Source organism: Pseudogymnoascus verrucosus (genome assembly GCF_001662655.1).
Source record: "Pseudogymnoascus verrucosus strain UAMH 10579 unplaced genomic scaffold scaffold_1, whole genome shotgun sequence".
In the NCBI taxonomy this organism is placed as follows: Eukaryota; Fungi; Ascomycota; class Leotiomycetes; order Thelebolales; family Thelebolaceae; genus Pseudogymnoascus; species Pseudogymnoascus verrucosus.
The window spans coordinates 316,687-327,724 of NW_017263652.1; the positions used below are offsets into that span (position 1 = coordinate 316,687).

The following is an 11,038-nucleotide window of genomic DNA, read 5'->3' on the forward strand; positions in this document are numbered from 1 at the left end:
TAGGTTTAGCACGTTCGCGATGTTTGTATTCCCATCTAGGTCCGACTGTAGTGCTCTGGGCCCGCTCCGCCGTGCTCTTGGTTGATCTGTCGTGGCAACTTGTGCGTTGTCATTGCGCCTTATTTCTAAAGGCACTGGATATTATGTTTTAATGCAGTAGCTTCATATAGCTTCATAACACTAGGAGTAAGAGTCGGATGTTCAAGGCAAGTGGATCGGTCTGCATTTTGTTACTTGTGCAAAGATGGATCCCGCGTTCCATTATTGAACAAGACTCATGCATGTAACCTGACGATAGTGCTCTACGCCTTGAAATAATCTGTTGGCTGCTGAGATATTTTATTATCGCAGCTGTTTCTGTCAGAAAATCAGATATGGGCACGAAATATCTAGAGTAGACTCGTTGTTAGTTTCTCACATTCCATACCACGCGGCTACTTCCGTCCCAGACACAATATGCAAAGAGAGGTTACACTGTATTGACAAAACCTTGATCGAATCTATATGTGTACAAAACATCTTAGCGGCAACTCTCATCATACACTCTATGAATCCCAGCTCCCGCTTCTCGCAACCCACCACGGCTGCAGCCGCCCGCTACCACCAATCTCGAATCCAAGTTCAACACCCTAGCCGCCCGCCCCATCCAATCTTCTAGCTCTTTTAATTACAATTCTTATGCGTTCCTCGACATATCTCCACGGATCCTGTTGTAATCTAAGAGGCCTTCGATCGAGCCAACAGCGCTAATGGCGATATCCTGATCCCAGAGCTTCCTCTGTGCGAAGTCCATGATGTCCTTCTCAGTGATCTTGCTGACGACACGCTCGACCTCCTCGGGGCCCATGCGGCGGCCAGAGGTGATGATCTGGCGGCCGATGTCCTCGGCGACGGCGGTGGTGCCGTCAAGGGAGAGGAGGATGGAAGCCTTGAGCTGAGCCTTGGCGCGCTCGACCTCGGCCTCGGTGACGTTGTACGACAGGCGAGACCACTCACGGAGAGTGAAGTGAACCAGGTCGTCCAAGCGGGTCAGGTTGTCGGAGACAAGGTAGATACCCCACAGACTAGACATGTTAGCTACATATATAAACGAAGGCTACAGTGTAACATACCCAGTGTCGCTGTACGAGGTGGAAAAGCTCATGAAGCTGTTGGCCAGGTCGTTCTTGTGAACAAAGCCGCTGAGCTTGCTGCCCATGTGAGGAGCGTTGCCCATGGCCTTGTCCCAGTTACCGACAATAGCCTGGGTAACGAGAGCAGTGAAGTAGTCCTCATCCTTCCAGGAGACACCCTCGACGGCAATGGCAATGTTGGCAGTTGGGATGGTGTCATCACGGATGCGGACTTCCGAGCCGACGAACTCAGGCTTGCGCTTCTGGAGCTGGGCAACGGCAGCGGACGCCTGGGAAATTGGCCCAGATGGGAGACCGGCGAAGTGCTTCTCAGCAAGCTCGACGAGCTGAGCGTGGGGGACACCACCAGCACCGACGAGGACCATGCGGTCGGCAGTGTAGTTGGTCTTGATGTAGTCAACGAGATCCTCCCTTTGGATGCTCTGGATGTTCTCTGCCGGGCCAAGGATGGTGCGGCCGAGCGGCTGTCCCTGGAAGGCGGTGGCGTGAAGGTGGTCGAAGACAACCTCCTCGAGCTGCTTGTCAACCTCCTCAGACTCTCTGAGGATAACATCGCGCTCACGCTCGATAGCGGACTTCTCGAGCTTGGAGTTTTGAAGGATATCGGAGAGAATGTTGACGGTCGCGGGCACATCGGCGTTGAAGGCCTTTGCGTAGTAGACAGTGTTCTCGCGCTGTTGTAGATTAGCATGCTGTCTAGTATATCATTGCTGATGTCATTGCTGATGTCAAAACATACAGATGTGTAGGCGTTCAGGTGTCCACCCATGTTCTCGATTTCGAGCTCAAGCTGCTGTTGTGTGCGGTTGGAGGTTCCCTATTCATCAAATCAATATCCATCCATCCCCAAAAGCTTTTCCCAGCTTCTCCATGACTATTTACCTTGAATGCGAGATGCTCCAAGAAGTGTGCTGTGCCATTGGTCTTGTCCGTTTCCGCCCGAGATCCGGCATCAATCCAAACACCAACAGTCGAAGTCTGTGCCCATGGCGAGTGCTCAGTGGCAATCTACGTGTCTCCGTCAGTCCATTGAATCTCACAGCTTCCATCGTCTCGATGCGCGCATACCGTCATGCCATTGGAGAGAGTTGTGCACTCCGTGGCGACGCCATTCTTCGTGGTGACTGGAGTTGCAAAACCTCTCCTCACGGGGGCGTTGAACGCAGCACGCTTGCTGAGGCCCTGGGTGAGGTTAAGTGCTAACCGCCGGGACGCCATGGCAGCTGTATGTGAAGGTGTTCAATGAGGGTATAAGGAAAATGCGAAGAGAGGAGGCTCAGTGAACGCAATCAGCACAAGTCGTCGTCAATGGTAGAGGACCGGTGGTAGTCGGGATTTTAGATTCGCTCAGGCTTGAAATCTGATTCGGCCAATCAGAGCGTCGATATAGTATCTGAGCTAAGCGGCTCTCTCCTCGGCTATGTCACAGGATTCCGAGTATGCTCGACCACCGAACCTCACTTTTGCCCTGCATCACCAATTCCACGCCTGTACACTCACCGGGAGTTTTGGCAATGGCTTCAATTATTCGTCCTACGGTGCTGAGGCAATCTTGCCTGGCCGCTGCCTCGAAGCGCGCATACACAACCAAGGTCTCGTCGTCCTTCCCGGCCATCCTGTCCCAGCCGACACGACCCGCACCAGCACGACAGGCCATCAAGAGCGCATTCGCGCCTGGCAATGTCCGAGTAGCTGCCTTCCACGCCGGTGGCCGCCAGCAGATTCTCCCTGCAGGTCCCCGTATGTCTACTCAGTTGCCCCAATCCTTAGAACGCATCGCTAACAGAAGTCACAGAGGTCATTGACGGAACTGGTATGATATCCTCCCACGGAACACAACAACACCAACAGCAATACTAATTGTAGCAGCAAACGACGCCGCCGTTGTGCCCCCGACAAACGCCTCCGAGGGCTCCTACCACTGGACCTTCGAGCGTCTCATCGCCGCCGGTCTCATCCCCCTCACCATCGCGCCCTTCGTCGCTGGCTCCCTCAACCCTGCCACTGACGCCATCATCTGCGGTGCCGTCCTCGTCCACTCACATATCGGCTTCGACGCCATGATCGTCGACTACTTCCCCGCCAGGCGCGTGCCGAAGACCAAGAAGGCTCTGGGATGGGTGCTGAGGGCCGCGACGGTGGCGGTGGGTGTTGGACTTTACGAGTTCGAGACCAACGATATTGGTGTTACGGAGGCGATCAAGAAGATCTGGACGGCTTAGATTGGTTTGCGCGTTTGGGATGGGGGTGTGGTGTATACATAGTAGCTGGCTAAACAGCAATACCAAATGTCAAGTATTTTCCTGAAGTCTGCTTTGTATAGCTGCATTGCGTGTGATTCGAGAGGAACAATTGCGATGTCATGAAGATAAACATTCACTTGTAGCATTCCAAAGCAGTATGTTATGGTATTTATACCCCTTTCTATAGACCTAGAGGTTTCTGGCTTATTTTGCCAGTGGTGAGGCATATCCTTCCCTTGACCCGAAGGAGCACATGCTTTAAGGGAACTGAATGTAGAAGATGGCATTCGCCCTCTAGAGTCTAATTTGGTGCATATCTGCTTCATGCAGCGGAAGTATCATCTGTAATTAGCTATATGTATTACTGATATTTCGTCCTAGAAGGCTAACTTTCATGGCATATTCTAAATACAGAGCCTCAATTCAAGAAGACGAATGCCAGAAGACGAACCAACGAATACATCAAGCCTAAACGCGCAAAATACAAGCCACACACTGCAAGTAAAAATCACATCTATTTGTACATCCAGATAGCATACATCTAACACAACATGACATATAATACAAATCACACTCCCCCCTCCATCAACCCCAACCCCACCAACGCAGTCACGCCAGCTTATCCTCCCCCTCCCTCCCTCCTCCCACAGCACCCACATCCCTTCCCTCCCCCCTCCCCACCTCAACAACCTCCTCATCATCCAAGCTCGTCCTCCTCCTCGCCTCCGTCGTCCCACTCGGCCTCTTCCCCTTCCCATCAAAATCCCCACTCGCCTCGCGCTCCCCAATCCCATCAAAGCCCTCATCGCTATCACTATCGCTGCCGCCGAAGAAATCATTTCCCTCCTCCTTGCGGCCGTATCTATCGCTTACACTGCGCCTTCGGTGTCCGCGACTCGCGTGGTTAAACGGCCACAGCCCTGAGAAATTCGATGACCGCGACGCTGAGTCCGTCTCTTGTCCTTCAGCAGCTGGCTCGCCATTGCCGACTTCCTCTGCGCCAACGGCCTTTGAAGACGCGTCAGCAGGTACCTGGAGCGCTCGCACGGCATCAACTCCATCACCGAAATTATCCTCGAATCCCTCCTCAGTAACCACCTTCCCCCCCTCATCACCCTCCATATCCCACGCCGACACCTCCGCCGACCCAGAAACAGTCTCGATAGTCAGCTCATCATCCGAGTCCGTGTCAGCAAAGGGATTCGGGTTCGCGGCCGCCTCAATGGCGTCCGGGTCCTTGTCTGTGGCGTCGTCGCCGTTGCTCGTCTCCTGCGCTTTCTGGTGGAGAGCGAGGCGGGCGGCGAGTTGGCGGCGGGCGCGGGAGGGGGCGATGTTCAGGGGTGGTGGGGGAGGGGGAGCGAAGGCAGGGGGGTCAATGTCGGATGGGGCGGTGGTTTCGGAGGTTGCGGTTGTGGTTGAGGGGTTGGAGATGTAGCGGGAGAACTGCGGGGGATAGTGTAAGTAAATGGCTTTGTTAAATCTGAGATGAGGTATGATATGAAAGAGCATCTGGGCCGCCTGACTAGATAAATGATGACGATGACTGGAAGGTATGAAAATTGTAAAATGAAAATCGGAACATGAATCACACACTTGAAGAGAGCACTCAGAATGAAAACGGAGCATCTTGACGTAGAAACACTTTGAATCTACGAAAAACCACGGCGACTAAACCGAGAGCAATAAACCCCGCGCACGCCTGACATTCTATCAGGCGCATCCATCGCTCAACGAGCAAAAAAAAAAAAGTTTATACAGAGAATCAAACAAAACACCGAGCCGCCTCAATCTTCCGGGAACAAAGGCCCGTACGCGAGCGGCGGCTCGTGATTCATCAACTCGAAATCGAGATCATCATCGTCATGGGGCCGACGCAGGGAAAGAATCTCAGAATTGAAAACACCCACTTCAGCTCCGCCAACATTCGCGCCTCGCATTCCATCATCGTCATTCATGTCCTCGTCCATCTCCTCGTCCTCTTCGTCGCTCGAGCTGCCGAAGCCGCTCAATAGGGATCCTCCGCCGAGGCCGAAGCCGCTGCCGGATGTGCCGCTGCCGTTGGAGAGGTCCATTCCGTCCAAGGTCGAGTTGCCGTTTAGGCCGGCGTCGGCGAGGGCGGATGAGCCGCCGCCGATGGCGGCGTTGACGGCGTTCATTACTGCTTGGCGGGGTCCGAGGTTCTGGTCTGGTCGGACGCCGCCTAGGATGGCGTTGTCGCGCTCTCTTGTTTCGGCGAGGGTCACCTCGACGTAGTGGTTCCAGTCGAGGTTGAGGACCTTGTCAAGGACCAACTCTGACAGAAGCTCCGGTGGGTGGCGCTCGGTGAACTTCACTACCTCTTCTGCGATGAGTGTTAGGTGGCCCATGTAGCCTAAGCGCATGCGCTCTAATCGTTGAGCTTCATCGCTCATGTTCTGCCCCCCGACGATTCTGTTGGTGATATCGCCGGTCTCGAAGAGATCAACGGCAAGGTTGCGGTTATATCCACGGTCCATGGGTCCGTTGAAGACTTGCTGTACAACATCGTAAACGACATTGTGCAGGAAATTGTTCCATGGGAACCTGAAGAAGAAATCCTATAATTGCACGAGTTAGCTTGGCTCTCCCCTAGATAGTGTGGGTGCGTACCAAAATAGTTGGCACAACCCTGTGCTCAACAAATTGCATCTTGAGATAGTCTCCGACCACAGGCGACGAGAAATCATCTTCGATCTCGATAGGGTTTGTATCGTCCGCATTGTCTAACCGGATAGTGCCGTCAACATCGACCATAGTAGAGTCCTCGATCTCAGTGCCGCTGAAATCAGCTGCCACCGGAACATCTTCTGGAATAGGGACCTGGGAAGCAATTTCTTGAACGGAGGATTGGGGTTCTCCCTCCACAACAGTAGCTTCCACTACAGGAGTTTCCGCAACAGGGGCTTCCGCTTCTGGGGTTTCAGTCCTCTTCTTGGAAAACAAAGGCGCTGGACGATCATCGGGGTGAGGTGTCAGGACGTCTTCGGTGGTTTCCAAACGAACAGGGACCTCAAAGGTTGCCTCTACAGCATCATCGGTCTTAACAGCTTCCTCGGCCTTAGCAGCTGCCTCTTGTTCAACCTGGTTGCTAATAGCCGCGTCCAAAGCTTCCTTGGCCTGCTCATCAGGAGACACAGTAGCATCCTTCGCGTGATCATCATAAGACGGCGGTTTGGCATCCGCATCCTTTGGTTCCTCGCTCACATCCAAGTCCTTAACCTTATCAGACAAATCCTTTGTTGGCGAAAGTGGCGCGACAGTAAGCGAGCTATCCACACCAGCCGGCTGAAGGGCCTCCACCTCAGTGTTGAGCCTAGGAGAGCTCAACGGCTCATCGACGAACTCGTCATCATCCTTATCCAAGAATGAGGGGAAGCTCTCCGTCTTAATATTGGCGAGCAGCTCATCCTCTGCGTCCAACTTCTCGTCAAAGTCGTCTTTAGCGTCATCGCCGAGGTCTTGGGAGTGTGTCACTTCTTCAAATCCGTCATCGTCAGAGGCGTTCTGCACTCCGAGTCTGCGGCCTTCGTCAGGAGAGTGGGATCCAAGACGGCTGGTGTCTGAGGACCTCATAGTAAGGTCGTCGCTCTCGAGGTTGAAGCGGTCCCCTGGGGGCGCCAGCTTTCCCTCTGCCCTCAGTCTCTCGCGCTCCGCATCGCGGGCCCTGACGAGCTCCTCGCTGCCACGCTCATTGAGCAGACCCATATTACTACAGTGCAGCAACTCCGCCATAAGCTCACAAGTCTTGAACCTATCAAATCCGAGAGGCTCGACCTTGCCGCCGAATGCAGCATTAAGTTCCTTCCTCTTGATTGTAACAGGGCCGTCATTGCTGCCAATTGTGTGGTCAGGGCTGAGGATAAGAGCCATGAAATCAGGAACGTGCTTGGCAAACATGCGAAGCAGCGTTCCGAGGTAAATAGGATCGCGACTCGATGGGGCCATCTGCGATTCCGTGCCAACTTCAGGGTCGTAATCAGAGTTGTTCTTCCTGATAACCTCGATCACGATGCCAACGCCAACCGTCAACGGGTTACCGCCCTTGAGCATATCGGTAATCAGCTTCTCGACGCAGGGTTGCGAGACCAGTTGGCGAGTGAGCTCATTAGGTCCAATACAGGACTGCTCATTCTGGGACGCGTTGGCGGATATGGTAATAATAGCCTTGAGGAAGTCTCCGGCTGATGTTTGGGTGGCCCACGAATGCTCGGACGACAAAAATGACAGTAGAGTCGGCATTAGGTCTTGCGAATGCAGCCAGTCTACGATTCCTTGCCCGCCCTCGGCCTTCTCTAATGAGATGATTTTGAGCAGTAAATCCATAACCATCGGGGAATCAACATGCTGAAGCATGTTCTTCACCACGTCAGGAATAGACTTAAACAGCTCCAACATCTCCTCGGTCTTCTTATCAAGTAAAGCCTCATTAACTTTCGTAAAGTATCCCGCTTGCAGAGGGTCAAGCGGCGGCGGGCAAGCCAGGAACTCCCAGAACTTGCGTAGGAGCGCCTCATTCTCCAAAAGCGCGGCTGACAGCGACCACGAATCGGACGCCAGGATCTCGGCCGCCACGAACGCGTATCGGTTTCGCTTCTTCTCCCTGTCATCCTCCTCATCCTCGGAGCTCATCCGCGTCAGCGAGTGAGCCCGCTCCTCGGCCTCCTTGCCCTTGTCGTCATTGTTGTCTTCGTCAATATCATATAAGTCGGATGCGATAGTCTCCAGCTTCGGCGCGACGACGTATTCGAGCAGGCGCTGCAGAATCGCGTCTTCGCGTAGATACTCGATGAGCTTGGTGTTGTGCGACTTGAGCTCCTGGATCAGGTCGCTCTCCTCCAGCAGCTCCTCGAGCGTCACATCGGGCTTCTCGAGCAGGGTGTCGATGGCGGAGATGTTGGCGTATCCGCCAAATCGCCAGAACATCTTGATCTAGGAGGGTCCTTCTTCGTGCCGCAGCTGGCGGGGGTCCAAAGGCTGATGTCCGGGTCCGTTGTTGCAAACTAGATGCGCCGGGTAATTGTTCATACGGGTAGTCGTTTGCTCGGAGAGGGTCGTATGGGGGTCCGCGGTCGTTCACGCTCGTACGGGTATCACAGGTGAAATGGCAGAAGATGCCGTCGAGAAGACTGCACAAGGTCTCTTGTCAGCGCTGTCGGGCAAAGGATTCAAACAGGCCCAACACGAAATAACTCGTTCGTTCGCTGCTGCCCGGCGGTGAGAGTGAGGTGACTCCACCGCGTCTAGGACTTGGATAGGGCCTCGGTTCAGCTTACATTCTATAAGAAAATATATACTCTTGAGAAAGATATCGTCGTGCAGAAACAAGCTTTTCTGGTAAAGGTCACGCTATCTCTGGGTCGAGCTGAAATTACAGAGCGCGGAGACCAGCACTGGGTATCGTAATTGGCATCAAGAAACAAAGTATAAGTACAAAGTCGGAAAATGGTCGTCGCGAGAGAAGGGGGAGGATAAGATGCTTTCGAGCGCGGGCACGAGAGGGTGTTTTCGCGGTCGTGAAGGCAGCGTGGTAGAAGGGGGAAACACGACGTTTATGATGCGGTCGGTCGCTGGTGGTGGTGGTGGTGGTCGTTGCGAATCTCTCCCGGCAAAATCCCTGTCCAAGGTTCTGGCCTGTGAGAAGCAACGAACCTCACGGTTAGCATTCCCCCTTTATCCCTGGGAAGCAGATCAGACACGGGCAGGGGAAATATACTGACTAGAGAGGAGATTCTCGCTCTCAGAACTGCTAAATAATGGTATTCTTGGTGGTGGTTTAAGCTGTTTATTTTGTCCCTTCCGTTGCCCAACACAACGTGATGCCCAGCCTTAGGCCCAGGGCATGGATGACCTGTACAGCCATCAACTCCACTATCCACGTGATAATCTCGCCGAAATAGGCCGCTAAACCTGAAATGGACGTTCGGGAAGGCAAGTACAGCAAGGCATGACGAAAGAGCACAGAACTACGGTGGGCTATTCATATCGGAGATACAACTTTGCCATCCATATCCCTCAAGGCAGCTGTGCTATTTGAGGTTCCCTACGCTTCGACATAGATACCCAGGGAATTGTTTTACCTTTGAAGCTGATACCAGCAGCTGGTCTACGCTTTTACTCTACGAGGCACTACTCACTCACTTACTCATTCCTTGCCTAGAAGCGGCAAATCAAAAGCGTTGTTTCAACTCTGCCCGCACTGTGTCCGCCACAGCTCACAGCACGATGAACCGCCTCTTCGGCGCAAAGAGCACGGGTCCCAAGCCCACGCTCGACGGCGCAATCAGCAATGTTCGCACTCCTCCCTCCCCCCTCTCCTGCCAAACCGCAACTAACCCCGCCTCCCAGGTTGACAACCGCGTCTCCTCCATCGACGTGAAGCTGGCCAGCATCAACGCCGAGCTCTCGACCTACCAAGCCAAGCTATCCAAGATGCGCGACGGCCCCGGCAAAAACGCCATCAAGCAGAAGGCGCTCAAGGTGCTGCAGCGGCGCAAGATGTACGAAGGCCAGCGCGAGCAGTTGGAGCAGCAGTCGTGGAACATGCAGCAGGCGGGGATGATGACGGATAACCTCAAGAACGTGATGACGACGGTGGATGTGATGAAGCAGACCAACAAGAGCTTGAAGCAGCAGTATGGGAAGATTGATATCGATAAGATCGAGAGGATGCAGGATGAGATGGCGGATTTGATGGATATTGGGAATGATATCCAGGAGAGCATTAGTCGGAGTTATGATGTTCCGGAGGATGTGGATGAGGCGGAGTTAGATGCTGAGCTGGAGGCGCTGGGCGATGAGATGGAGTTTGAGGGGCTGGGACAGAGCGAGGCCACGCCAAGCTTCATGGTCGACGAGGTGCCGCAGTTCATTGACGAGGCGCCAAATACGGGGGATAAAGTGCAGGAAGCGGCACGGTAGCAAAGGTGGAGTGGTGTCTTAGCAGTGGCGTTTGGGATAGGAATGATGGCGTTTGTGGAATTAGCATGGCACGGCATAAACAAGGCGATGGTCGACGCGGTTGACGCGTGGTCGAGCTGAGGGAAGGCACGCGGGGTTCACGTTGACGTCAGGAGAGACGGTTAGAAATAGTTATCTACAGGTCGAGTCGCTCATCGTGTTCTCTCACCAAGCCATTTTCTTTCTCGATTATATGTTTCCATGCTGCATGCGGCAGTGGCTGATCTTATCATCAATATCGCCCTCGCCTCCCCATGTCTGACTGCCAAATGCGTTTAAGACGGCAATATCTTAGTCCTCCACACCATATTAGAGTATCTAAGACAAGCTCTCGGCTCTGTCAACAACGGGGCAAAGCACCGTGCCACATCCTATCAAGAGGCAATGAGGAATCGCTAGTGTCTATCGTGTTTAGAACAACAGTCTCTATGGTATACCCCTTCACATCACCTGCCTCCATCACAGCCCTTCTAGAGTGCAGTTCCTCCTAAGGCGCCGTCCATGTCTCTGAGCAACACTAGGTACAGCCGAGACACGTTCGGGACGGAGCTCACAGGACGAGAAGGAAGGCGACAGGACAGGGCAGGCGGAGGAATGAATCATTGTAACACCTCCTTCCCGGACGCGAGGGGTCAGTCCTCTGTACGTTGGTGAGAGTTGGCTGTGTTGGAAATTATGAAAATGACG

General features: G+C 53.6%; 4 protein-coding genes across 4 annotated transcripts; 2 read left to right on the top strand and 2 right to left on the bottom strand.

Annotated features, from left to right (window-relative positions):
* Window positions 1-399: 399 nt before the first annotated feature.
* VE01_00112 (uncharacterized protein) lies at window positions 400-2,448 on the bottom strand. The gene is made up of 5 exons (XM_018269645.2): window positions 2,202-2,448; window positions 2,016-2,141; window positions 1,873-1,950; window positions 1,113-1,807; window positions 400-1,064 (listed from the first exon to the last, which is right to left on the bottom strand). Exons 1-5 carry the CDS (start codon window positions 2,349-2,351, stop codon window positions 677-679), a joined length of 1,437 nt encoding a protein of 478 aa, XP_018135580.1. The 5' UTR covers window positions 2,352-2,448; the 3' UTR covers window positions 400-676.
* A 138-nt stretch (window positions 2,449-2,586) lies between these two features.
* SDH4 (membrane anchor subunit of succinate dehydrogenase, Sdh4) lies at window positions 2,587-3,439 on the top strand. The gene is made up of 3 exons (XM_018269646.2): window positions 2,587-2,873; window positions 2,929-2,946; window positions 3,003-3,439. Exons 1-3 carry the CDS (start codon window positions 2,648-2,650, stop codon window positions 3,353-3,355), a joined length of 597 nt encoding a protein of 198 aa, XP_018135579.1. The 5' UTR covers window positions 2,587-2,647; the 3' UTR covers window positions 3,356-3,439.
* Window positions 3,440-4,049: 610 nt separating this feature from the next.
* Window positions 4,050-9,207, bottom strand: VE01_00114 (uncharacterized protein). The gene is made up of 5 exons (XM_018269648.2): window positions 9,112-9,207; window positions 8,668-9,025; window positions 6,005-8,520; window positions 4,900-5,952; window positions 4,050-4,819 (listed from the first exon to the last, which is right to left on the bottom strand). The coding sequence occupies exons 3-4, from the start codon at window positions 8,315-8,317 to the stop codon at window positions 5,161-5,163; spliced, it is 3,105 nt and encodes a 1,034-aa protein (XP_018135095.1). The 5' UTR covers window positions 8,318-8,520; window positions 8,668-9,025; window positions 9,112-9,207; the 3' UTR covers window positions 4,050-4,819; window positions 4,900-5,160.
* On the top strand, window positions 9,045-10,470 carry VE01_00116 (uncharacterized protein). The gene is made up of 2 exons (XM_018269649.2): window positions 9,045-9,682; window positions 9,740-10,470. The coding sequence occupies exons 1-2, from the start codon at window positions 9,617-9,619 to the stop codon at window positions 10,310-10,312; spliced, it is 639 nt and encodes a 212-aa protein (XP_018135584.1). The 5' UTR covers window positions 9,045-9,616; the 3' UTR covers window positions 10,313-10,470.
* Window positions 10,471-11,038: the final 568 nt, after the last annotated feature.

What these genes read in the sequence shown, in the direction of transcription:
- VE01_00112 (XM_018269645.2), bottom strand. Translation starts at nt 2,351, where the DNA reads ATGGCGTCCCGGCGGTTAGCACTTAACCTCACCCAGGGCCTCAGCAAG. An exon ending in TGGAGCATCTCGCATTCAAG is followed by an intron (nt 1,951 to 2,015) that starts GTAAATAGTCAT and finishes TTTGATGAATAG; the next exon opens with GGAACCTCCAACCGCACACA. An exon ending in ACCTGAACGCCTACACATCT is followed by an intron (nt 1,808 to 1,872) that starts GTATGTTTTGAC and finishes AATCTACAACAG; the next exon opens with CGCGAGAACACTGTCTACTA.
- SDH4 (XM_018269646.2), top strand. Translation starts at nt 2,648, where the DNA reads ATGGCTTCAATTATTCGTCCTACGGTGCTGAGGCAATCTTGCCTGGCC.
- VE01_00114 (XM_018269648.2), bottom strand. Translation starts at nt 8,317, where the DNA reads ATGTTCTGGCGATTTGGCGGATACGCCAACATCTCCGCCATCGACACC. An exon ending in GGGTTGTGCCAACTATTTTG is followed by an intron (nt 5,953 to 6,004) that starts GTACGCACCCAC and finishes GTGCAATTATAG; the next exon opens with GATTTCTTCTTCAGGTTCCC.
- VE01_00116 (XM_018269649.2), top strand. Translation starts at nt 9,617, where the DNA reads ATGAACCGCCTCTTCGGCGCAAAGAGCACGGGTCCCAAGCCCACGCTC. An exon ending in TCGACGGCGCAATCAGCAAT is followed by an intron (nt 9,683 to 9,739) that starts GTTCGCACTCCT and finishes CCCGCCTCCCAG; the next exon opens with GTTGACAACCGCGTCTCCTC.